Below are 27,554 nucleotides of genomic sequence, written 5' to 3'. Positions count from 1 at the left end.
TCTTAAATCTTGCATTTTTTATTATGTTAGAAAATGATGAATGATGCATTTCTTATTTACTGGATGATTAATTCTTAACTTGTGATTTGTGTTCAGCTTTATCCAGATGGAAACTGAATACAATTAAAAATGCACAAAAACCTCAATTTAAAATTGCTTTATTAGTTAAATAAAACTACCTTAAATGCCTGGATACATAAGAAAAAAGTTGATCAAAAAGTTTTTCAAAACTTGCTTTTCCTTTAAAACTGATTTATTAAATGAAGGAAGCTTTAGCTATAGTTGGTGAATTGAACTGATGGTTTCTAGTCACCATGTCCTTCAGGACTTTAGAAGTAGTAGATCTCATCTTCTCACACCTACTTCTTATCATAGATTGGAAGCAAACAAGCTTTTCTGCTCTTTCAACTCCCAGTTGGTTTCTTAATTTTGAATGAACTCATCATTGAAATAAACTAGTTGAATAAACTGAAATGAAAAGAATATGCAGAAGAGGCTACTGCTATCCCAAGCTTCATCAGATTCTGGTTCCAGGTGCTTAGCCAGTGACTTACATCAGATCAGTAGTTTTACTTATTAAAACTTTGGCAGCAAACATGTACTGCTTAATAGAATTTTTAAAAAAAATAATTTAAATGATTTTAATAGATTATTGTAAATTTAGGCTTCAACATAGGTTGTCATAATTTCAAATGTAATTTTAAATAGGTACATTTTCTGAAATCTGTATTTAATTTAAATAAAAAATCATCCTATTTTTATCCACACCCGTGCCCAGAGCCCCAGGACTTTGGAGAGGGAGCAAGGTGGTGCTCTTTTACTTTGGTGATACAGTGTATTAAATAGTTTACAAAGGTGTCTGCACGAGATGCAAGAGGACAGCAGAATCCCTTTCTTCCCCAACTCTCTCTATGGAAAGCTTCCACAGTGGTGTGTGGAGGAGGAGCAGGTGGTGGTGGTGATGAGATCAGTGGGAAGCAGGGAGCACTATTCTGTGGGTCTAGAGGGGTGGCAGACTTCAGATAGGAAGTGGCTGCAAACATTTTCAAATGTCTGAGCCTGTTGGTGGTATATGCATATGCATCAGAGAACTCTGAGCTTGCAGATCCCTTACAGATTCTGTTCATGCTCCCAGGTTCTTTGTCTTACGCAACAGTAGAGACAAGAAAGCAACAAAAACCAGGAAAACTTGGTTGTTAAAAGGGAATGTTCAGGGGCCCTAAGTGGCAGTTACCTTTCTCAAAATTAGATTTATTAACACTTAATATATACAGAAATTAAATTTCCTTTAAAGACAGTCTTACTAAACCTACTTGCCAGATATAAATCATATGACTTTGACTTGCAGATGTTCTGTGAGGTTAATGCCTACATGAAAGTGTCCCCTCTAAGGCATTATATTTTCTCTAATTATCACTGTCTCTGTCTTCCTTGTCCTTCCTACCTGGTGCTCAGTGACCTATGCACACATTAATTTTGGGTTGCTATTACACACTGAGTAATATTTGATTTGTACTTTAATATAAGAAAAGACCCTCTGAGCTTTTCTAAGATGCAAGCTCCAGCATACACGTGTACATATTAATGTTGTACTGTACATACAGAAAAGTACAACTTTATAACAGTAGGCACATGGGTAGTTGTGATTACTGTTCCAGATTGACCAAGAATTGCACACATCTTAGGCCATTTCTACACTTAAGGCGCAACAGTGTAAACATGACCTATGCTGGTGGGAAGGGTTCCCCTATCAGCTTAGGGAATCTACTTCCCTAAGAGGCAGTAGCTAGGTCAACAGAAGAATTCACAGCCCTGAGAGAAATAGCTATACCAATGTAAGTTCCTAGTGTAGATCAGGTCTTATTTTTGTCTCATCCATGGAATATATTCCGCTTTTTAGTTCTTTGCAAAAGGGTCTGGCATTTTCTCTGTTTGTAGAACACCTAGCACACTAGGGTCCCAACATGGTTGGCCTCTAAGTGCTACTGGAATATAAATGTTAAATGCTAGTACATCCCATTCAAAATAAAATATGATGCTTCTGAGTCAGTATTACATATGACCATATACTGCCTCTGTTTCCTCCCCACCTTGAACTGAACAGAAGGGAAGTAATTTTTAATTTGGAAATGTCCTGTCCCTTGTCAGATGGCATTTCAGTCCCCGTCCTTTCCCCCATCACATCTAACTTTCGGCTGCCCTAAATATTGTTGCATCATTGGGACTGGAAAAGATATAGGGTATTGCACTGCATTCTACTAAGAGCCTTGGTGGCTTTGAAAATGCAGCACAATGCTTGTGTTTTTTACAACTCACTTGAAAGTTTTTCAGCTTTTTTTTTTTGTGGGTTTGCAAGTATAGTTAAAGTAAATGTATGTTCTGAATTAAACTTCAAAGAAGACTCTTGTGCATTTGCTTCAGAATCTTATTTCTGAGACTTGTGGATTTACAAAGAGTTTCTTATTGAATTTGTATTTCTAGGGATGAGACTAAGTTTGCTATGGATCCCACTAGCCAGTTTCTCAGGAATATAGTGGTCTTCATGTTTGGCAGTCTGTGGGTATCCGTGTTAATTCTCAGTCAAGGTCCTGATCTTGCAAACAATTATTTTATGAGCTTAATTTTAAGCATGTAAGTAGTTCACTGACTTCAGTGGAATTGCCTATGTTTAAAGTTAAGTGTTTGCAGGATCTGGTCTTCAGGTACAAACCCAAACATGTATGTTTGAGATCAAAAGGAAAAAATCCTACATTGTTCTTGTCTGAAAATGACCTTGGACAAAGTCAATACAGAGATGTTGAAATGGAGCCTTGGCATACAACTATTAACTTTGGTGATCTTTACTTAATATGCTTTCATTTGATTCTTATCTAATACTTATTTAATCCAACCGCACTCTATAAAGTAAGGATATAGAAATGTCTTTTTGAGAGTACTTCGAGAACTCATGTGTTAGGTAAGTATTTATCTATAACATTTTATTTTATTTCATTTCATTTGTAAACATAGCACAATTATCTGTCTGAGATAAGTGATGCAGGTGTTTTGCAACTTTATCTGAATTATTCATTCTTTACTTCTGTTCACTTTGTTTTTAACTTATCAAAGTTTTATGTACCTTTTGCAATAGTAAGGATGTGAAAGTCATGATCTCTAGAATACACTTTGTTCTACCTTCCCTCCCCCCCCTTTTTTTTCCCCTCAACCTTTGAGGTCCTTCAAGAATAGGAGGCCGCATCAGGAACCTTGAAGCATCTTGTCTGTGCTAGGACTGTGTTTTACTAAAACTTCCCACTCTTGCCCACATGAGTTCAGCTTCATTGTTAAGAGCGCTTGTGTAAATGATGCACTGGCAACTACTAGCATTTTAAACGTTTAAGACAATGTGGTAAAAATTCCCATGCCCTGTCTACCCTGCTACTTAACATAGGTGACAGCACTAGCACTGAAAAACACATACACATTTTCCCAGCTGAATTCCACCTGTCATTAAAGGGACTGTTAATGAAAGGTGTGCTATATCCTGTGCAAGCAAAAGAAACTTTATTGTTCCTAGCTACACGGCTCACAATGGTCGATGACATTTAATTTTAGAATATTGGCTTTTGAAGTCGGGAATAGGGAGCAATACAAATTTAGTGAGGTGAAAAGTGGTGTATGATTTGTATGAGAAATAGTTCAAATATCTGAAACTAGATTGATCTAGAGAACAGGTGCAATACTTATAGTGGGACTATAAACTTTCCCACTCTATCCTGCCATGGTGCCTTAAATCTGATTTTTGAAAGGACCATTTCTATGGCTCAAAAAGTAGTTCAGTTTCCATTCCTATTCAGTTTTTGGTGTCTCTGCTGCCTGTCAATTGTAGTGGCAGTTTTGTGATTTGGGTTCTGTTTGCTGGATATCTGATTCAGACTCATTTCACATATGCCTCTGAGCAGCTGTAAGATGTTAACAACTTTCTGTCACCATTGACCTGGTCTGGGTTTGTATCAGTGATCTGAAGCTGAAAGGCTCTGTAGGCACGATGATCAAATTCCTGAAAAATCGTGCTGTCACTTGGAGTACAGAGTTGAAATTATTTTTTAAAAGGTAGTGAGGAGAGAGAGAGAGAGAACAGCTCAGATATAAATTAGTATTGAAGCAGTGGTTTTTGTTGACCAATTCTGAATCTACATGTAGTTTTCTGAACGGATTATTACAGTGTAAGGTCTCCTCCCTATAAGGTCTCTCTTTGTATAGAATTTTATTTTCCAAATGTTCTTACCTTTCAGAAATTGATACTGCTTCTGAATTTTGAGCATTTTTGTTTATAGTATTTGTTTGCTTGTATGGCACACATGCAGTTTATTGGGGGGTTAATGTATATTTATGGAATAAAATGTAAATAACTTCACAGCGTGTCTTTCAACTATTGAGTGGTTGGCTTGTATGTAAAATGTACCACAGTTATATTGCAGAAAGGTCACAAAGATTAGAATGAAGTGCTGCATAATGGTTGTGCTAGCTTCCACATTGGACTTAAAGGGAAAAATATTCTTTGTCCGTAAATGGGACTGGGAATGTTTTTTTTATTTTTCTTAGCTTCTTTTTATATTAGAAATTCAGATCTTGTCTGCCCCAGGAGACTTTAGGGAACATCTTTTCTGAGAAAATGTACCTTTTTTTTTTTTTCCCTTCTGTATCAGTGCTTAAAAATGCTGGCATTCTTACTACAGTATAGCTTTTACCTGCAAAGAGAGACTTGCAAATTTTGTTGGTTTAGAAGATAAATCCTGTGATGAATGGAGAACTAGTAAAACAACATCCCAAGTCAGTGAAAGAAACAATTGAGAGGAAAGGATTTTTACTCAGGTTATTTCACTTGTGCTTGCTTTAACACTTTCAATTACCAATTAATATGGGCAAAAGTAGAATGGTAAGATATACAATGTTCTATATAAGTTCTCCCCTGATGCTGTGCTTGTTATGCTGCTTCACAGATTTAAGGGGGAACGCCTTTCAAGTAATTTTCAAGGGCCTCATGGCTTCTTTATTGAAATACCAGGATTTTTTTCAACATATTGAAACATGATCCTCTAAGTTAAACCACTGAATGCAGTGTCACTAGTAGTGGTATTGTGAAATGGTGAGAAGTAAACTGCAATCTGTGTGGCAGCATGACATTAAAGTCACAAACTTTGTATTTTTGGGTACTGCTGAGTGAAATCTTAAGATTTAAAAAATGGTTGCAAGTAATAACATCTTGTCCATAATAAATCGTGGAAAAATGTCTGGCATGATACGGTGCCCAAGATTGAAAATCACTCTCTCATTGCTGAAAGCCTTTCTGTGTTACAGATCTTTACCAAGATTACAATTGTGAAAAAGCATAGCTCAAATACAACAACCTGAGTGAAGAATAAATTATACAAGTTTTAGTTATTTATATAAAATCTTACCCCAAACTGGCGAAAGTAGAACTTGAAAGGCCATAACCCATGACTGTTCTCAATCTATTAAAGCTTTAAAAGGTGACTGGTAAAGGATTTGTTTTTAAATAGGATGTGTATCCTTTTTGGGTTTTGTGATGTATAAAGGTTGCCTGCAAAGCTTTTTTCAAAATAAATAAAATATGCTTCTTTCTCTAGAAATATCTGGAACAGAGACAAACAAATATACCTTTATGCGTACACATAATTTTGGGAGGCTCTCAAACCATACCACGGGGCTTTATAAAATAGTTAGGTGAACTGTCCACAAATTAGATCAAGACAGTCATGTTACACCATGCTGAATAGCGACACACACAGGAACTATTTGCTAGCCATGTTGTGTGAGGGTATTATGTAAGCCTTTGCTTTACTGTATTTTACACACATAATCCAGAAAGATATTCAGAATACAAAAGAAAATTTAAATTTGGAGTTTGTGAGTTTGGAGTGAACCATATAGTATTACTTTTAATGCCCCAAAACACACCATGCAATGGTGAGGCTTGATATAGGATGTTTCTTTGTAGTTTTTTTCCATTTGAGAAATAAAGCATTCAACTGGTATGGAAGGTGTTTTGGTGAGTTCTGGGGAAAGAGGAACTCCATTTGCACAGTCAATGACAATAATTCCTGATCATGTACATAATGGACTCAAATAACCTTAGTAGGTTTGGTGATGTCTCATAACAATAACTTTACTAAGGAGATGAGTTTGTGTGGATGTGAGAACCGACACCCAAATTTACTGATACCTTCTAAGCACCTAAGACCACCAACTGGACCTGTATGTTATGTGAAAACTACAGACTGCCTTGTTTTCATGAGGATTTTACCTCTTATTAGTTAGCTTGTGTTAGCTAACTTGGGTTGAAAACGTACTTTTTTTTCCCAGTAAGGAAAAGGCCTCAAAGGCAATGGGTGCAGGGGTGAGGGAGAAGACTGCCGCTTAGCCCACTGCCAGTTTGGGGTTCCATCCGCCGGCTCCTGCCAGCCAGGGTCCCGGCTGCCGGCCCCGCTCAGCCCGCTGCCGGTCTGGGATCCCGGCCCTGCCCACGTAGAGTGGGTACCTACCTTCTCCTTGGTTCTAGCCCATTCTCTTCCTCTCTCTTTGCACTGAGCTGAGGGTGGGAGTGCACTGAGCACAGGGCTGGGGGTGAAGGAGCAGGCTGGGGGTTGGGGTGTAGGGTCTGGCCAGGAGCTAGAATGAGGGAGGGGGCTCAGGGTTGGGGCAGGAGGTTTGGGTGTGGAGCGCTTACCTGGGCAGCTCCCATTTGGTGCGAGGGGTGCAGTTGGGAATGTGGGGTGGGGGGTGCAGGAGCTCCCATTTGGTGCTCAGGGTGGGGGTGGGAATGTGGGGGGTGCAAGAGTCAGGGCATGGGGTGTGGGGGCGCTGGGGTATGTGAGGAGGGTGCAGGAGTAAGGCCAGAGGGTTGGGGGTTTGGGCTATGGTCCTGGGATTGCTCGCAGCCCACTGCCCAGAGCAGCTCATGGCAGGGGGCTGTAGGGGATATGCCCTGATTTCACCCCCCCTTCCCCAAGGCCCCGCCTCCACCTCCTCCCCGGAGCAGCGAGTGCGCTGTGGCTCGGCTTCTCTCCCGCTTCCCCGTAAGGGCCATCAGCTGATCAGCGGGAGGGAGAGGAGGAGGGGCAGGAACCCAGCACGGCAGGGGAGGGGGGAACTTGCCTGCCCTGCAGCAGCAGCTGGCAGGACCAAGCTTCTTCACCCTGCCCCTGGGGGGGCGGGGGGGCAGAGAAGAGCGGGCTGGGGCGGGCAGGATTTTTAATGGCACACTGCCGCTTGTTGGAGTCCCAGCTGCCGGCCTCACTCAGCCCGCTGCTGGCCTGGGTTCGGCAGCGGGCTGAGCGGGGCCGGCGGCTGGGACTTGGCAGGTAGCAGCGTGCCATTAAAAATTGGCTCGTGTGTCGTAGGTTGCCGACCCCCTGGTCTGGAAGCTACGGGATTGCACGTTCTTAGGGTTAGCAGAATGTGGCAATACCAGGGTTCTTCAAGTATAAGCTTGCAGAATTTGGTTTGCTAGGATGATCCTTAGCTTTCCCGGACTGTGCCAGGTACTGATAGGTGGCATGACGAGAACACTGATCCATTGCCACTCTACTCAAGCAGTACGACTCAACTGATGACCTGGACAAGGCTGACCACTTATTTGAAGCTTTGTGCTCGCTGAGCCAGACGAAAGGAAATGACCAAGTACCTGGACTTTACTTGTTCCAGCCAGAAATGCTGGAGTTTTACTTTGTTGCCTTGGAATAGCCCAGCAACCACCAAAACCAAGCCAATCATCTGAGAGTAGCCATTCACCTGCTTCGCATGGGGAAAGACACACCTGGAAAAAGAAATGAATAGTTGAGTCCGGAGTGAGTGGGAAGGTCAAATCCAGCAGTACAAATCCAGAGCTTGCTCTGAACTTTTCGCAGTTCCAGAGCGCTATATAACATCAAGTCTGGTACCACTGTTTGCTATGATAACATCCTTCCAGAGTTCCTGAAACATCTTGGCCCATGTGTCCGCTCTTGGCTGGCTCAGTTCTTCACAAGGGTCACCAATGAAGGAAGACTGCCGAAAATCTGGCGCATGTTAAGTTATTGGCCTCCCAAAACCTGGTAAAGACCCAAACATAACATCAAGCTATCTCCTGATATTGCCGCTTTCTCTGTCTCTCAAGGTTCTAGAGAGCCTAATGTTACAGTGAATAACACCAGAGGTGGAGAACATTTTGAAGGGCGATCAAGCATTCATTCAATGTGGTCTAAGCACATGCAATCAAGTACTTGCTCTAACCACATTAATCAAAAACGGTTTTCAAAGAAATCTGAAAACAGGTGCTATTTTCCTTGACCTCCCTGCAGCGTATGATATGGTGTGGCACACGAGTCTACTTCTTAAAATATCAAGAGTCCTCCCACCCTGGGTTACTGATGCCATTGAACTGCTCCTCTGAGACAGATGGTTCAGGATGCATGTGGGTGAGAAACCAAGTGCTTGGAAGAAAACAAATGAACAGGTTATGCTAGGGGTCTGTTCTAGCCCCGACCTTTTTAGTCTATACATCAATGACCTGCCACCAACCCAATTGTGGGAGCTCATCTATGCAGACAACATATGCTGCGGGCTACCAGGCTCAGACTTTCTCTGCACTGGAGAAAACCCGACAGACGATGCTGCCAAGCTGGCCAACTATAGCAAGACATGGCACCTTCTGCCAAGCACCAGCAAGACAGTCTCTAGCACATTCTGTCTCCACCAAACCACTGCTAAAAGGGAACTAACGTCATAACGAATGGCCGGAAGCTGAAGCATGAAGTGAACCCTGTTTACTGAGGCGTGACTCTTGACCTTTGCTGCTGCCTTGTTCAGGTGACTTTTGCATGTCAGCATTCAGTCAATACATGCAACAACCTTCACAGCAAACTGGCAGGTTCTTCATGGGGAGCAGATGCACCAGCCCTATGGACCTCAGTCCTTGGCATGTCAAATTCAATAGTAGAGTACTATGCGCCAGTATGGAGTCGGTCAGCACACATCAAACTTGTTGACGTGCAACTCGACTCAACAATGTGCATCATCACAGGAACTCTCTGACCAACTCATCTTTCATGGCTTCTAGTTCTGAGCCACATTGCTCCCCTTTACATCACAAGGGAGATTGCAGTTGGCAAACTGCTTGAGAAGGTATGTGCCAACCCAAGTTTGCCCTTGTTCAGTGACCTTTTAAGTCCATCATCTGCACGTCTTTCATCACAACACCTACTATGGTTGAGGCTGCCACGCCATGATCTAACAGAGTCCTTGTGACAGGAAGACTGACGGTTAACATTATCCGCCAGTCAGTTCCTCATCACAGACCCTAATGCTCACCTGCCCAGTTTTGACCTGCCACATCATTAGTGGCCCCTTTTTAGCCAATTCTGGACTGGGCAAGGCCTCTGTGCGTCAGCGAGCACCTTTGGGGTCTTTGAGGCAATCCAAGCGGTGTAGATCAAACCATGATACACGTTGTCAAGGGGTGCCGGCTAATCAAATTCAGCAGTGGTCTCTGAGGGCTACATTTGGCCACTAAGAACGCTATTGCTTGGCTCAGCAAATATGCAAACGCTAAATAAGCAAGTTGATACACCAGACCCTCGCTTTAGCTCGCGTCGCTATAGCACAGATTCGCGTATAGCGCGGTTGTGGTGATGGATCCCAAATTTAAATATTTAAATTGGGATCCATGGCAACGCGTCCCCCGCGTTAAAGCGGGACTGCGCATGGATCCCGAACCCTGGGCTATAGCAAAGGTCTGGAGTATACTCCTATCATAATATTGAACTCATTAATATTTGATTTTACAAGCTTTGGAGCGTGCTGTAGGGTGTTCAAGAACAGAACTGGAATTACAATTTGTAAAGCATTTCAATTTTTAGTGTAGATGAACTTTAAGGAAAAGAGTTGTATCGCGTGAAAGTTGCATCGAGTGAAATTTAATAATAAAAAAAAAACTTTTGTGATCTTATTTGAATTTTTGTTCAGATAGCAAGTGAGCAAAATTTGGTCAAGGACAAGGGATAAGAAGACATTATTAATCTTGCCAAAGAGTTACGGGCTGTGTGGTCAGAGTTTTAGACTTTAAGTTGTGCGACCCCCCCCATTACAATCTTGCTTTTTTCTTTCCTTTCTCCACCTATACCATAAATTGTCAAAATTCCATCATGATTTTAATTTATCCCTTGAATCATTAAAGTTGGGAACAACTGCTTTATGCTGCTTGAAAGCTGAAGTTCCAGCTTTGTCTTAAAAATATTATAGATCGTTAGCTCTAGAAGGTTTGTAAAGTATCAGCTGTTAAAATCATGTCAGAATTGAAGAAAGCACAAAAAGCAAGATGGTAATCTATGACATAATTTTGAGGTCTGATATTTTGTGAAATGTCACGGCCAGAAATAAATTGCTTGTACCACTAGAAAGCAGAGAAATCCCTGCTTTCTTGGATACATTTCTAGCACTAAGGATCAGAGGTGGATTTACCATGAAACAAAGAGTGCGGTGGCACTGGGCCCCCAATGACGGGGACCCTCAAAATGCAGGACAAATCTCATCTGACAACTTGCCCTTGAGTCCCTGCAGCAGGGCTCAGGCAGGCAAGCTGCTTGCATACCGTGGCCAGTGGCCCCACGCTGCTCCCGGAAGCCGACGGCTGCTGGCACATCTCTGCATGCCCCTGGCTGGGTGGGGGGAGGCGGCTCCACGTGCTGCCCCCACCCTAGGCAGTGCATGAGACCCGCTACCCTGCCCGCCACACCCGAAGGGGCGTGCAGAGATGTGCCAGCAGCAGGACTAAGGCAGCTCCCTGCCTGCGTTGCCTCCCTTCCTCCACACCGCTTGTGGAAGCGGCCGGCATGTCCCTGCAGTCCCTAGGGGGGTGTGTGTCTGTGTGTTGCCCCCACCCTGAGCGCTGACTCCGCAACTCCCATTTGCTGGGAGCTGCAGCCAATGGGAGCTGTGTGACTGGTGCCTGCAGGCAGTGGCTTGCAGAGATCTCCCCCCCCCCCCCCACCCTCCGAGGGGTGTGCCGATCGCTTTGGGAGCTGTGCCACCCAAGGTAAGTGCCATCCCATGACCTCTTCTGCACCCCAGCCCAGAGCCCGCACCCCACACCCAAACTTCCTCCAAGATTCTGCCCCAATCAAGGTATCTCACTGTACTGTCATTTACTTCCTATTATTTATAATATAGGAGGAGGATGAAGAAAAAAAAATGAAAAACGGGGGGTGGGGGAGATAAGAGAGAGTGTTCCTTTGCTTGTCTGGATCCCGAGTGGGGGAGGGGTGTGTATGAAAATGAAGCTGTGCACAGGGCCCGCTAACCCTAAGTCCGCCACTGCTAAGGACTCATGAGCTGTCAGACAGGACACTTATTACTGGTCCCATGGCCTAACAGTGCCTTTTTTAGAACAGGTCTAGGATTGAATGTAGCAAGTCTCAGATCATTCAATAAAACTGATGTAGTAAGCCTCTCGTTTAAAAAACAACAACAAAAACAAACCTTCATTAGACTTCTTATGAAAGGTTGCTTTTAAAATATAAAAGGTCTGTACTTTAGGGTTTTTACATATACTGACTTGACTTATTCCTCCACAGGGTGTGATAGGTGTACAGCTCGTGGTTACCATGGTGATGGCTAGTGTCATACAGAAGATCATACCTCACTATTCTCTAGCTCGTTGGCTTCTCTGTAGTGGCAGGTAAGATAAGAAACAATGAATTGCTACAGTATATATGGATGTGGTGACACTTGGTATAGAGTCTAGAAATCGGAAAATTAAACTAATCAGGAAAGGTTTCAACCATTTCCAGCAGAATGCAACTACTTGCATCGTTTGCACCATATGTAGAAAATTATAATATTGTGACATCAGACTGAAAATATAATGAAATTCTCATTGTAAAGGAACTATGTTAAGGTTCGCAAAAAGAAAAGGAGTACTTGTGGCACCTTAGAGATTAACAAATTTATTTGAGCATAAGCTTTCGTGAGCTATAGCTCACTTCATCGGATGCATTCAGTGTTAAGGTTGTTATACAGTTAAGCATGCTGTTGGTTGGCTGACATTTTTTTCTTTTTTAAGAGAGATGAGCTGTACAGCACTTTCTAATATTAAGATACAGCTTAGTTCTTGCTCTCCCATAGTGATCAACTTTTCTCTGCAATGACTCCGTGTACCTAGTGGTTCCACTCTTGTTTTACCTTGCATATAAGCAGTATTTAGAAATTTTACCAAAAATCCTATTTTCTGACTACTTCATAGGGCAAGATTTGTGTAAATTTCAATATACTGCTCCCTCACAACAATAGATCAAACAGACATAATGTGTTGCAAAGGGAGCATTCCCAGAATGATTTTCCATAACTAACTAAAAACAGCAGCTACTGTGAATATAAATCTTTCTTACATTTTAGAAAACTGTAGTTGGTTTATTCTTCCAAAGAAACTCTACATCATTAGAAAATGCTATACTGTTTCTCATAGAGGGCATTTTCCAGATTTTAACAATAACCTTCTAAGTTATTAGTAAAGTCCCAAATCATCACTTTTTTTCAGTGATTTCTGAAGTACACTTGGATTATGTGTACATTCTCCAGGCATCTTACCAGTATTTCTACATGATTTTCCACTACCATTTTCTTCTGCAGTTTAGGGTTACCTCCCCTTTAAAAAGAAACCCATTTCCATCCTGTTACAAGGTGGGGTTGTGGGAATTGATTAGGTTAGGAGTTGTTTGAGTATAAGATGGTGCCAACCCCTGTCCTTGAAAAATAACTGGAGGTCCCAAAGTGTACATATTTATATATTGATATTTGAGAATGGCCTGTTTAGCTTGTATGCATATTGGGAGCTGTTGAGTTTCAAGGAAGAGAGGGGAATGATGGTAATTTGCAGGTAGATAACCTAAATTTAAATGGAACTGCTAAACTTTTGTCTGTGCAAGGTCTCTCATTGCTGGGCATTATCTGCAGCATATTAAGCATCAGAGCAGCACAGGTTTGAGTGCTCTAAAAATAATTAATGAACTCTTTCATCTTCACTTGAAAAAGGAATTGCCAACACCATTTATCTCTAACAGGTGTGTGTTGAGTTTTTTGAGTTTTAAGATGTTAAAATGGCATTCTTTTCCTCCCTTTCCTATGTTCCCTTAAAAAACAAAATACAAACACAGGAGGAGAAGGGTGGGGGAGTTTCTAGAACAAATAAGTGTCCAAAACCCAAGACCTGGTAGTAATGGGGGATCTTTAAATACACACACATCAGTTGGAAAGTAATGTGCAAAACACACAGTCCAAAAAGAACTTGGAATGTGTTTGGGACATTTTATTTAAGAAGGTGGGGAAAAATAACAGGAGATCAGCTTTATGAGACAATTCTGACTAATGGGGAGGAATTGGTTGAGAATCTGAGGGTGGAAGGCTACTTGGGTGAAAGTGATGTCAAAATGATAGTTCATGATTCTAAATAAAGGAAGGAGTGAGAGCAGCAGAATAAGGACAATGGACTTCAGAAAAGCAGACTTTGACATGGGTCCCATAGGAAGGAAACCTAAGGAGGAAGGGAGTTCAGGAGAGATGACAGTTTCTGAGAGACAGTATTAAAGGCACAATAGCAAACTATACCAATGCAGAGAAAAGACAGGAAGAACAGTAAGAGACCAATATAGCTGTATCTGTAGCTCTTTCATGACCAGAAAATCAAGAAGTGGCAACAAGGACAAATTGGTAAGGATGAGAATAAAAGAATAGCTATATCATGTAGGGACAAAATCAGAAAGGCTAAGGGACAAAGAGTTCAACTAGTAAGGGATATAAATGGAAATAAGAAGATGCTCTATAAATACATTAGAGGTAAGGGAAAGGCAAAGGATGGTCTAGGTCCATTAATTAATGGGAAAAGAGACTAATAACGGATGATGCAAAGAAAGTTGAAGTGTTAAATGCCTATTTTGAGTCAGTCTTCACTGAAAAGGTTAACTGTGACCAGATGCTTAACACAATTAATATTAACCAAGGGGAAGGAACATAGGCCAAATTAGGGAAGGAACACGTTAAAGAATATTTCAATAAATTAATGTATTCAGATCAGCAGCACTTGACAAAATTCACCCTAGAGTACTTAAGGACAATAAGCAATCTAAGAATCATTAGTGATGATTTTTAAGAGCTCATGAAAGATGGATGAGGTCCCAGAGGATTGGAGAAGGGCAAACATAGTACTTATCTTTAAAAAGGGGAAAGAGGAGGACCTTGTAAATTATAGACCAGTCAACCAGATACCCATAAAGATACCAGAACAAATTATTAAAAAAATCAATTTGTAAGTACCTAGAAGATAATTGAGTGATAATTACTAGACCACATGGATTTGTCAAGAACAAATCAAGCCAAAACAACCTAGTTTTCTTCTTTCACAGGGTTACTGGCCTATTGGATAAGGGGGAAGCTGTAGATAGGATATATGTTGATTTTAGTAAGGCTTTTGATGCAGTCGCACATGACATTCCCACAAGCAAACTAGGGAAATGTGGTCTAGATGAAATTGCTATAAGATGGGTGTACAACTGTTGAAAAACCATTCTCACAGAATAGTTCTCAGTGATTCATTTCAAACTGGGAGGACACTTTTAGTGGGGGTCCCACAGAAAACTGCCCTTTGTCTGGTACTATTCAGTATTTTTATTAATCATAGAATATCAGGGTTGGAAGGGACCTCAGGAGGTCATCTAGTCCAACCCCCTGCTCAAAGCAGGACTGATCCCGAACTAAATCACCCAAGCCAGGGCTTTGTCAAGCCTGACCTTAAAAACTTCTAAGGAAGGAGATTCCACCACCTCCCTAGGTAATGCATTCCAGTGCTTCACCACCCTCCTACTGAAATAGTTTTTCTTAATATCCAGCCTAAACCTCCCCCACTGCAGCTTGAGACCATTACTCCTTGTTCTGTCATCTGCTACCACTGAGAGCAATCTAGATCCATCCTCTTTGGAACCCCCTTTCAGGTAGTTGAAAGCAGCTATCAAATCCCCCCCTCATTCTTCTCTTCTGTAGACTAAACAATCCCAGTTCCCTCAGCCTCTCCTCATAAGTTATGTGTTCCAGTCCCCTAATCATTTTTGTTGCCCTCCCCTGGACACTTTCCAATTTGTCCACATCCTTCTTGTAGTGTGAGGCCCAAAACTGGACACAGTACTCCAGATAAGGCCTCACCAATGTCGAATAGAGGGGAACGATCATGTCCCTCGATCTGCTGGCAATGCCCCTACTTATACATCCCAAAATGCCATTGTCCTTCTTGGCAACAAGGGCACACTGTTGACTCATATCCAGCTTCTCGTCCACTGTAACCCCTAGGTCCTTTTCTGCAGAACTGCTGCCTAGCCATTCGGTCCCTAGTCTGTAGCGGTGCATGGGATTCTTCCGTCCTAAGTGCAGGACTCTGTACTTGTCCTTGTTGAACCTCATCAGATTTCTTTTGGCCCAATCTTCTAATTTGTCTACAGCCCTCTGTATCCTATCCCTACCCTCCAGCGTATCTACTTCTCCTCCTAATTTAGTGTCATCTGCAAACTTGCTGAGGGTTCAATCCACGCCATCCTCCAGATCATTAATGAAGATATTGAACAAAACTGGCCCGAGGTCCGACCCTTGGGGCACTCCGCTTGATACCAGCTGCCAACTAGACTTGGAGCTTGACAGTCTAGCCAACTTTCTGTCCACCTTATAGTCCATTCATGCAGTCCATACGTCTTTAACTTACTGGCAAGAATACTATGGGAGACCGTGTCAAAAGCTTTGCTAAAGTCAAGGAATAACATGTCCACTGCTTTCCCCTCCTCCACAGAGCCAGTTATCTCGTCATAGAAGGCAATTAGATTAGTCAGGCATGACTTGCCCTTGGTGAATCCATGCTGACTGTTCCTGATCACTTTCCTCTCCTCTAAGTGCTTCAGAATTGATTCCTTGAGGACCTGCTCCATGATTTTTCCAGGGACTGAGGTGAGGCTGACTGGTCTGTAGTTCCCAAGATCCTCCTTCTTCCCTTTTTTAAAGATTGGCACTACATTAGCCTTTTTCCAGTCATCCGGGACCTCCCCCGATCGCCATGAGTTTTCAAAGATAATGGCCAATGGCTCTGCAATCACATCCGCCAACTCCTTTAGCACTCTTGGGTGCAGTGCATCCGGCCCCATAGACTTGTTCTCGTCCAGTTTTTCTAAATGGTCCCGAACCACTTCTTTCTCCACAGAGGGCTGATCACCTTCTCCCCATGTTTTGCTGCTCAGTGCAGCAGTCTGGGAGCTGACCTTGTTCATGAAGACAGAGACCAAAAAAAGCATTGAGTAAATTAGCTTTTTCCACATCCTCTGTTACTAGGTTGCCTCCCTCATTCAGTAAGGGGCCCACACTTTCTTTGACTTTCTTCTTGTTGCTAACATTAATGACTTGAAGTGCACAGTGGAGAATACACTTATTAAATTTGTGAATGGCATGAAGCTGGGATGGGTTACAAGCACCTTGAAGGACAGGATTAGAATACAAAATGATCTTGATAAGTTGGAGAGTTGGTCTGAAAGGGATGTGATGAAATTCAGTGATAAGTGCAAAGTACTACACTTAGGAAGGAAAAATCAGATGCACAAGTACAAAATGGGCAATAGTTGGCTAGGCAGTAGTACTGCAGAAAAGGATCTGGGCATTTATAGTGTATCACAAAGAGAATGATGCTCAATATGATGCTGTTGCAAATGAAGCAAATGTCATTCCTGCGGTATATTAACTGGGAGATAACCATTCCTCTCTCTTGAATGCTGGGAGGCCTCAGATGGGGGGTGTGTGTGTGTTCAGTATTGGGTACCAAACCAAAAGAAAGAAATGGAAAAATTGGAGAGTGTCCAGAGGAGAGCAACAAAAATAAGAGGTTTAGAGAACCTGATCTGTGAGGAAAGGTTGAAAAAAGTTGGATACATGTAGTCTAGAGAAGAAAATATTTTGGGGGGTGGGGGACAGGACGTAAGTCTTCAAATATGTGAAAGGTCGTCATAAAGAGAATGGTGGTCAGTTGTTCTCCATGTCTGCGGGCAGGAGAAGAAGTGATTTGGCTTAGCTTGCAGCAAGTGTGCTTTAGGTTAATATCAGAAAAACCTTTCTGACTAAAAGATAGTTAAGCTTAACTGTGGGCTTAAATAAATTAGATCTACAAGTATATTAATATTTGAACAGGAATTGATTTTCGTCAGTTTTCTTCGTTAATTACTGTCATAAAAATCCCATGTGGAATTCCAAGGGCAACATATAGTTGTGAAGCCCTGCTGTGATAGGCATGTATAGGACACATGGATCTTGAGAGGTGTGTAGTGGGGGGTATTGATGATTGTCGCAGTGGAGATGTGTGCGCAGCTTTTGGGTCTGTTATGACAGAGTCTGGTGCCGCTTTGAGTTGTGGGGTGTATGTCCATCCAGTGCACTAAATGCCCCAATAACAACTATATGGGTGAAACCAGACAGTCACTACACTCTTGAATTAACTCCTACAGAAAAATGATAAAAGACAAAAACAAAACAAAACAAAAAAAAAACCTTATCACCTGTGGGTGAATACTTTTCACAAAATGATCACACTTTATCTGACTTCTCAGTTTTCATCCTCAAAGGAAACCTGAACAACACTTTCAAAAGATGAGCCTGGGAACTTAAATTAATAACTGCTAGATACCAAAAATCATGAACTCAATAGACTCACTGGATTTATGGTTCAATACAACAATCTAGAACTTACTAACCCTCCTTTTTCCTATGATTGCACGAGTGTTAACTGCCCATTTCATCTTGAATGGTCCTCTACAACATTAGCTCCTTATGCTAAACAATCTGTTCCACCTTGTATTTAGTTGTGACAATGAGTACCTTTCACAGACCTGAAGAAGAATTCTGTGTAGTATGAAAGCTTGTCTCTTTCATCAAATAAAAGATATTACCTTACCCACTTCATTTCTCTAATATCCTGGGAACAACACGGCTACAACAACACTGCAATTTATTTTCATAGTATTCATTCCCAAAGTAAATTCAAGAAATATTCTTCCTTCTGTCAAGCAGTAAAGTCCAATCCTTAGGAGCACTGACAGTCTTAGGGAAGAGAAGTCATGTTTCTTGTATTGAGATTTGCCAGGCAGCTGCATGAGCACTGGTATATTCGTTCATCCATATTTTATATATTGGTTAATCCAGTATTTTAACCGTGGCCATTTTTTTTGGCAGAAGTCAATACTGTAGTGCCCCAGGAAAGATAGAGTATATATAATATACTTGGTTTTAGATGTCCATATTTAAAGAATGCTTCTGCTTCCCACCCTAGAGGCACATAGCTATGAAAATCCCATTGTAATGGATCTGCAGACCTGAGCACAATAAAGAATAGGAAAAATTGTCCATATTTTTTTTTCTTTTTTTTTCTTTCTTCAAATAATGAGGTCCACAGATCCGGCCTGCTCTGTAGACAAATTGCATCATCCAGAATAGAGATGGAAATTGACATGCAGTGATATGGCATTGTTTTCATTCGGGGAATTTCCCATGCCCAGCAGTAGGAGAAATTGTTGTCTTTACCTCGTATTTTTAACACAAGCCGTAATTTAGGAAAGTAGACTTAAATTATTCTGACTGGAAGTTGCCTCAACTAAGGGGAACTTCAGGGGGCAGGCCATTCCCTTGCTGTCAGTGACCAACCAATCTGATTCTGGCCCCTAATTACAAGCAGGCTGAAATACCTGTTGTAACAGATCTGTGGACCTTATTACTTTAAGAAAAGAAACTTTAAGGTAAGTGCAGATATATTTTCCCATTGTGGTGTTTTCTTTAATACCTAGGCTCTCCTACCTACCAGCCTCAACATTTCAGAATGAAAATGTGACTGATGTATCAGCTCACCACCTGACTGAGAAGGAACTCTTGTGTAAACTCTCTTGTTTTTGGAACTGAAGGACCTAGGGTTCTAGTCAGTTACATCCTATCTGGCATAGAAGATAGGGCCACCTGAGGAGTTGGCCAGCTCCATCTTCTCCATACTTTCTGCAATAGCTCTTCCAGAGTAACTCCCACATGTAGACAATTTAGTCTGGAGTAAAAGTGACTTCATTCTGGAATAATTACTCATTTTCTGAGAGGAGTAATCATTTTCAAAATAGTGTCCACACAGGGGAGTTATTCCAGAGTAATGACTGTCATAGCTATTCCAATTTCTTCCATTTAGACAAGGCCTTAATTGCTGTATTTGTAATGTCAGTTTAAACCAGTTCAGTGTTTTAATGTGTAAGGGAGCTTTTCTTGTAAAATTTAAGACTGTCAATGCATTCTCTTATGAATTTAGGATCTGAGCAACATAAGTACTTGTGTGTGTTTGGAAAGTTTTTTCTGTTCACCTCAAAAAGAAATGAAGGCTTAGCTGTAAACGTTTCAGGGTTCAGTTTCCTGCCACTCCCCCGCTCCCAAACACAGAGATAAAGTATTTGCTTGAGAAGCAGCAAGTAGCAGATGCTTTAATATGTAACTTCTAACTCTCACTTAAATATGAGAGTTTAATTGCTCTTTTTTGTTTTGTTTTTTTAACTTAAAATTTCTCTTTTAGTTTACGATGGTATCAGCATCCCACTGAAGAAGAATTACGAATTCTTGCAGGGAAGCAACAAAGGGGGAAAAGCAAAAAAGATAGGTAAATTTTTATTTACTAATCTTAAGCACTTTAACACACTACATGCAATGACTTATTTCCCACCGGATTTTTGCCAAGACATTCTTTTCAATGCCAGGATATAATTTTGTAATATAATGTGTAGGGCACTGCTTGAGAGCAAGGTGTGCTGCCATTTGCCTTCTACTTCTGTTTTTAACCTACTTGAAATGTATTTTTAATGAGCTTTGAAAGTGTTTGGTTCAGTCTTTAGTTTAAAAAAAGCTCAAATGTGAATTCTTTTTTAAAAAGAATTCTGTCAACACAGCCTTTCCTCATAGTATCCGTCTCAAATTTGTTGTTGCATTTCAGCATACCATTTACTTTGTTTGCTGCAAATATGCATTGAATTTGGAGTTTCAGATATTCTCTAGTAACTAAAAGGAAACTCGTTTTAATGTTTCGTTACCAGAGCTATTATCTTATCATTCACAAACTACATCTCTGATCTATTCTCCAGATGTGAAAGCAGTCTGTCTGTTTTATTGCTTAGCTTAACCTTCTGACTTGTGTTGACATTCAACTTGACAATCTGTTCACGCAGAAGTTTGAAAATAAAGATTAACAATTTATGCAATATTACCTCCAACTTTTACAGCTCTAATGTTTAAACTTCTGTCATCAATAAGCCCTTCTCTCATTTCTTGATTTTATTTCAACAAATTAGAGCAAAAATAATTAAAGGTATAAACTAAGTAATATATCAATATTGATAAGTATTCATATGAATAGCTATCAATCATTGATTCAGACTTACTAGTAATCTGAAAAATTCTTACACCAAAACTTTCAAGGTTTGTGTTAATATTGCTGAACTGTATATCCCACCAATGCAAACCATAAAAAGCAAGACAAGAAGCAGCTAAGTGACTCAATACCCATCTAGTGTCCAATCATCAGTAGTCTTTCTCAACCTGAAGACCTTCCACAGCCTGCATATTTACACTCTCATTTAGAAGTCGTCATGCAGTTTCAGCTCTGACAGGAAATATAATACACCAGTATGTGCATATGCTACAAGCTTGTTTTATTTTCTATATAAAAATTGCTACTAAATTTAGTAGCAATCAGTAATATAGTTCACCTAGTCACAAAACTTTCTTGAAACATGGAAAAAATATCTTGCAGTCACCATTTGAAATTTGACAGTGTCTATCGTATTTACACTAATAAAATTGACATACTGTATAACTTATGAAAGTCACACCAACCTTATAATAATCATCAGAACATATGAATATATAACCAATAAATGTGGCTGCATGTTTTCTCTAGGATGAAGGGAGTGATGTGAGCTGTGGGTGGCGGAACTTAAGAGAAGCTGACAGTAGTAGTGTAGAAGGGGTATTCAATGGCTTTACTGCTTCTTTCTTTGCTTTTTATGGTTTGTTGGTGAGAGATGTAATTTAGCAACCTTTAATTCAAAGTTAAGTCTTTTTTGAAATGGAATATACCAATCATTTCTTCAGAGGTGCTATAGTTCCTTTTTTGTTTTAAGAACAAAAACACACACACACACACAACACAGCTTAAGGGTAGGAAGTGGTAGTGCCGTTGAATTTATATGAATATGATTGCTAGACTGCTTAAGTGTTCTTCATGCCAGAGGGTGCTGCCTTATTTGAGTAAGTGAAATGTGGAACTGGTGGTGAGGAACTGAAAGGAAGCTAAATCTTCTGGGCCTTTCCAGTGTCCCTTGAAGTTAAGGACTCTGCTCCAGAGAACCCCAGAATGTTGCAAAATGTAGCAACTGCACATTTCAAATATAGTAGGGCAAATTCAGGAAGATGTTTAAAAGTAGGACTGGAAGGAGGGGTTCAGGACTTCCTGTCTTGAGGAAGTGTTCCTTGAAAACAGATTTAGGTCAAACTTTTAACTGACTGGTCTGTTTTAGCCTATGCTGCAATTTAGTATCTGATGCACTAGATTATGATCTATAAGTATTGCTATAAAGTTCTTCTGTTTCTGAATAACTTATTCTGTACTAAAATACTTGAGTATAGTGAATATAGAGCTAACTGGCTCTTTCCACTTGAGAAACCCCAAAAAGCATAGGAATAATTGAAGAGACATGAATAGAAAGTATTTTCGAAGGCATTATTTTTCCTGTTCAAGTGAAATCTGTTGAATTCAATATTGTTTTGTAATGTATAGCATAGTGAAAGGTTTCCCTTTTTATTACACTTTTAAAAAAATGTCGTCTTTGGTGCTTATACCTTTCTATAATGTGTTAATTGTTTTTTTGCTTCATTCTGATGTTTAATGGGTTTTTTTTTAGAAACCTAATATTCTTCTTCGATTGATTGCTCATGTGCATTCCAATAGGTGTGTACACATGCCGCATGCACGATCGTCAGAAGGCTTTTCCCCTCACGGTATTCGTCGGATCAGCTGTGGAGACTCCTGGAGTGGCGCCTTTATGGCAGTGTAAATACATCCCTGCTGACCCACTACCTGCTCAATTCCTTCTTACTGCCAGTGACAGTCGTTAGAGCAGCTCAGTCTCTTGCATTCTCAAGTGCCTACCTAGTGGTTCACTTTTCTTAGTTGTGTGTGTGTGTTCATTATATATTAGTTTGTATATTAGTTGGACTTACTTCGGGGGGCTTCTTCCCCCCCCACCCCCGGCCTAGTTTCCCCAGGCACCGGGGCATGCCCCGGTCTCGGGTTTAAGGTGTGCGAGACGTGTGTGAAACCTATACCCACAGGTGATCCACACGCTGCCTGTTTCAAGTGTTTAGGAGAGGGCCATCAGACAGATAAGTGCCCAATTTGCGGGAGCTTCAGACCTGGACTAAGAGAGCGGACTATCGTTTGAAGCTCCTCCTGATGGAGTCGGCCCTCTGCCCGCAGCTGGCACCGGAAGCGGCACCAGCATCATCGGTGCGCAGCGCCCCAGCCTCGGTGCATGATGTCCCGGCACCAAGGAAGGACTCCTCCAAGGAGCACCGGTGCCGCTCCCCAACCTGTAAGGCCAGCGCCACCAAGCGGCACCATTTGCAGTCCCCAGTGTTGCATAAGAAAAAGAACACAGACAGGGGTTGTTCCCCTGTTCAAAAGCTACAAGGGGACTCCAGCGGGGTGTGTCCCCTGGCGGGACACCCACGGTCTGGGCCTCAAGACCCTGCACTGTTGACTCTGGCCCCCATGGGAGGCCTGTCGAGTCTGGTGCTGATTGACTCCCTGTCTTGGGAGGATTTGGAGGAAGAGCTCGACCTTCCCTCCATGCTGGACATCTGCTAGGCAGCATGAGACCTCATTGCCATGATGGCACGGAGCCCGGCACCACAAGCCCAGGCACCGTCAGCGGCACCAGCTACAGCGTCTAGCCTGGCACCGCATGTGGCTCCAGCACCCTTTGTGGCACCGATGGCAGCATCGCCTCTGGTTCGTCATCGTGGCAAGCCTATGATGTTACGGTGCTGCTCACCATCTCCCCGGTACTGCTCCCCGGCACCGTCCGCCTCCGCCCCTCCCCATGGTGGGGCACAGACTACTGGTCTGAGTCAGACACCAAGTCTTCTGTCTCAACCGGGGACTCTGGTGGTTGATGTGGCCAACCACAAAGAGCGGCAAGGACAGCTGGGTCCCGCACCTAAGTCACGGGACGCTAAGAAGCTGGATCTTTTCAGCTGGAATGTCTATTTGACTGGGGGCCTCCAGCTTCGGGTGGCCAACTAGTAGGCGGTACTCAAGCGGTATGCTTTCAACTTTTGGAGATTGTTGGCAAAGTTCCAGGAGTTACTCCCGGCTGACTCGTGCAAGGAGTTTAGCATGCTCTGCGAGGAGAGCAGGGTCGTCTCCAGAACCTCCCTCCAGGTCCTATTAGACACAGCGGATTCGGCGTCATCCACCCTGGCCACCGCCATCACAATGAGGTGCAGTGCATGGCTCTAGGTCTCGGGGATACCCCTGAGGTCCAGAACACAATACAGGACCTCCCCTTTGACTGTGTGGGCCTGTTCGCCCAAAATATGGACTCTTGCCTGCATAGCCTTAAGGACTCGCAGGCGACTTTGGAGTCTTTGAGGTGCAAGGGTGTGGATCCCCCAAGAAAGCCTTTTAAGCCTCAGCCCCCATCCTGCTTCTACTCTGGGCCTCCTAGATGAGACTTGTCAAGGAGATGGGGCAGAAATAATAGGAGGCGCCCGCCACAGTCCTCCTCAGGCCAAGACCAGGATTTGGTCAAACAGCCCCCGGGCCCGAAGCCAAACTTTTGAAGATGCACCCGCAGACAGCGCATCAGTTTCTGTCTCGGATCCTTACCCCCTCCCTTTGTGAATCAACTCTTCTGCTTCTACCGTACTTGGTCCCAGATCATGTCAGATTGTTGGGTCTTCAGCACGGTCGGGGTGGGATATTCTATCCAATTCTGTTCCCTCCCACCCTCCTTCAGAGACCATGCTCACAAGCAACTCCTCTTGCAGGAGGTGCAATCGCTCCTCGCTCTAGGGGCAATAGAGGAGGTTCCTCAGGGGTATTCACCAAGTGTATGGCAGTCATGGCAGCCTTCCTCCGCAAACGTCAGGTGTGAGTATTCCGATACCTAGCCAACTGGCTCATCAAGGCCGAGTCCCAAGCATGGGCTGCAGAGCATATGTCCTTGGGCTGGGCCACATTCCACAGGCTGGGTCTCATACTGAACATGCCCAAATCCACGCGGGCCCCGACGCAGAGAATAGAATTCATAGGGGCTCTCTTGGACTCCACCCAGGCCAGAGCATTCCTGCTGGAGCTGCGCTTCCAAGCACTCACGGACATTATTGAGAACCTTCGCCCATTTCCCACAACCACAGCCAGAAATTGCATGAAACTATTGGGACATATGGCAGCCTGCACATATGTGGTACAGCATACCAGGTTACGCCTTCGGCCCCTCCAGTCATGGTTGGCGTGGGTGCACAGTCTGGGCAGGGACCGCTGGACATGATAGTTACTCTCCCCCATTGCATCCTCAAGTCTCACCACTGGTGGCCACAACCACAAGTTGTTTGTGCGGGAGTACCCTTTGCCAAACCCCATCCTACATCACAAATGCCTCGGCAGTCAGTTGGGGAGCACGCCTGGGCAGTCTCAGAACCCAAGCTTATGGTCCCACACAGAACTGCATATCAATGTAAGGGAGCTAAGGGCGGTTCATCTGGCATGCCAAGCATTCCAGGCCTGCCTGCAGGGCACAATTGTGTCGGTGCTGATGGACAACACTGCAGCAATATTTTATATAAATAGGGTGATGCTCTCTCCTCTCCTCTGTGCCAGGAAGCCCTTGAACTGTGGGATTTTTGCATCACCCAGTCGATGCACCTAGAGGTGTCACACTAGGAATGCAAAAGGAGCTTCAGCCGCTCGTTTCACAGCCACGAATGGGCCCTCTGGCCAGACATTGCACACTTGATTTTCCAGAAGTGGGGCTCTCCCCACATAAACCTGTTTGCGAAGTGGAGCAACAGGAAGTGCCAGTAGTTCTGCTCCTTCCTGAACCACAGCGTAGACTCCATCGCGGACGTCTTTCATGGACAAGTCACCTGCTTTACGCATTCCCTCCCTTCCGTCTCATACACAGAGTCTTCCTCAAGACTCGCTGAGATGGTGCTTCCTAGATCATCCTAGCTCCAGCATGGCCCCACCAGCACTGCTTCACAATGCTGTTGAACCTCTCAGTTGACAGACTAGTGGCACTTCCTGTATGTCCAACCCTAATCACACAGGGTCACGGCCGCCTGCAACACCCCAGTCTGGAGTCCCTCCACCTCATGGCGTGGAAACTCCATGGCTGACCCCTCTTGAACTTCAGTGTTTGGACCCAGTGAGAGAGGTCCTGCTGGAAAGTAGGAAACCCTCCACTCGTGCCACGTACCTGTCAAAGTGGAAGCGTTTTTCCATTTGGTTTTGGCAAAGGGGAACCGAACCACAGCTAGCTCCAACTTCGCTTACTTTGGACTACCTGTTATACCTCAAGCAGCAGGGGTTAGCAGTATCATCTCTAAGGGTACACCTTGCTGCCTTTTTGGCTTTTCAACCGGGGCAACAGGTGGGTCAGTGTTCGGTAATCCCATGGTGGGCAGGTTCCTTAGGGGCTTAGACAGGCTTTATCCCTAGGTATGACGGCCTGTTCCCCAGTGGGACCTCAACCTGGTCCTGTCCACACTCATGGGGCCCCATTCGAGCCCAGGGCAACCTGCCCTCCGTCCTATCTCTCCTGGAAGGTGGCCTTTCTGGTGGCCATAACTTTGGCCAGAAGGGTATAAGGCTCAGAGCTCTGACTTCCAAACCACCCTATTCAGTCTTTTATAAAGACAAAGTGCAGCTGTGCCCTCACCCTGCGTTTCTGCCAAAGGTAGTCTCCCAGTTTCATGTGAACCAAGACCTATTTTTACCTGTGTTCTTCCCTAAACCCCATGCCAGTAGCAGGGAGTGCATGTTCTATTCCCTGGATGTTAGGCGTGCCGTAGCATTCTACATTGAGCTCACGAAGCCATTTCATAAATCACCACAGCTCTTTATTGCAATCGCAGAAAGGATGAGGGGGGGCCCTGCCATCTCATCCCAGCACATTTCATCATGGATCATAGATTAGAATATCAGGGTTGGGAGGGACCTCAGGAGGTCATCTAGTCCAACCCCCTGCTCACGTTCTATATCAGGACTTGCTATGACCTGGCAAAAATTCCAGCCCCTTCAATTACGGCGCACTCCACGAGAGCACAGGCGTCGTCCGTAGCATTCCTGGCGCAGGTCCCTATCCAGGACTTATGCAAGGCACCAACACCATCCACACCTTCACGTCACACTACGCCATTACCCAGCAAGCGAGGGATGATGCAGCCTTTGGCAGGGTAGTCCTGCACTCAGCAAGCAGGTGAACTCCGACCCCTCCCCCAGGGAAACTGCTTGGAACTCACCTATTGGAATGCACATGAACAACCACTCTAAGAAGAAAAAACGGTTACCTACCTCTCGTAACTATTGTTCTTTGAGATGTGTTGCTCAGGTCCATTCCAAATCCCGCCCACCTCTCCTCTGTTGGAGTATTCCAGCAAGAAGGAACTGAGCAGGCGACGAGTCGGCAGGGACCTATATACACTTCACAGCTCACCCGACGTGTACCGCTAAGGGAAAAACCTTCCGACAATCATGCACGTGGCGCGCGCACGTACCTGTTGAAAGGGACATGAGAAACGCATCTCGAAGAACAATAGTTACGAAAGGTAGGTAACAGGTTTTTTCAGGTTTCAGAGTAGCAGCCGTGTTAGTTTGTATCCGCAAAAAGAAAAGGAGTACTTGGGGCACCTTAGAGACTAACAAATTTATTTGAGCATAAGCTTTTGTGAGCTACAGCTCGCTTACTCCTTTTAGTTTTTTTCAGAGTCTCCAAATTCTTCTGTTTTGATGATCTTACGGTGTTTAGTAGATGTTACCCCCAAACTACTGTCTCCCTTTAAAAAACAAAATGCTCTTATGCTGGCATGATTTGAAGGCCTCAGTTCTTACTCTGTGATGAGCATGATCTTTAAAACTTGGAGCTAAGCCCCTACAGAAGTGGAAATATTCAGTATATATATGCATGTGTGTCCTTTTTGTTGTAAGGAAACTACAGAAATGATGCTTAAAATCTAGACAAAGCTTGAAGAAATAGGATGCAGGAGGAATTTTTTAAATCTTGCTGGGGTAAGGAAACAGTTTTCTTGGCCAGTATGTCCTCACCAGCAAAGTGTATTGGACAACCCTTTGTTCGGGGTGAAAGTAACTTAAGGGACTTACCAGTACGCAGGGCAGCCAGGGTTCTGAGTGGGGGCTCAACTGGAAG

At 43.2% G+C, this 27,554-nt stretch overlaps 1 protein-coding gene across 4 annotated transcripts in view; it reads left to right on the top strand.

Annotated features, from left to right (window-relative positions):
* Positions 1-27,554, top strand: part of TMEM161B (transmembrane protein 161B) — a 79,958-nt gene that overhangs the window by 12,186 nt on the left and 40,218 nt on the right. For 3 of the 4 annotated variants that reach the window (XM_048849442.2, XM_048849441.2, XM_048849440.2), the window contains 2 exons: positions 11,613-11,716; positions 19,646-19,729. In XM_048849442.2, the coding sequence (XP_048705399.1) occupies positions 11,643-11,716; positions 19,646-19,729 (158 nt within the window). In that variant the 5' untranslated portion in view covers positions 11,613-11,642. Of the gene's footprint in view, positions 1-7,920; positions 9,166-11,612; positions 11,717-19,645; positions 19,730-27,554 lie in introns of those variants that run through there. The other variant, XM_048849443.2, reaches the window with a different exon arrangement.

This window comes from Caretta caretta, chromosome 5, assembly GCF_965140235.1.
Source record: "Caretta caretta isolate rCarCar2 chromosome 5, rCarCar1.hap1, whole genome shotgun sequence".
NCBI lineage: Eukaryota > Metazoa > Chordata > Testudines > Cheloniidae > Caretta > Caretta caretta.
This window is presented reverse-complemented; position numbering and strand designations above follow the sequence as displayed.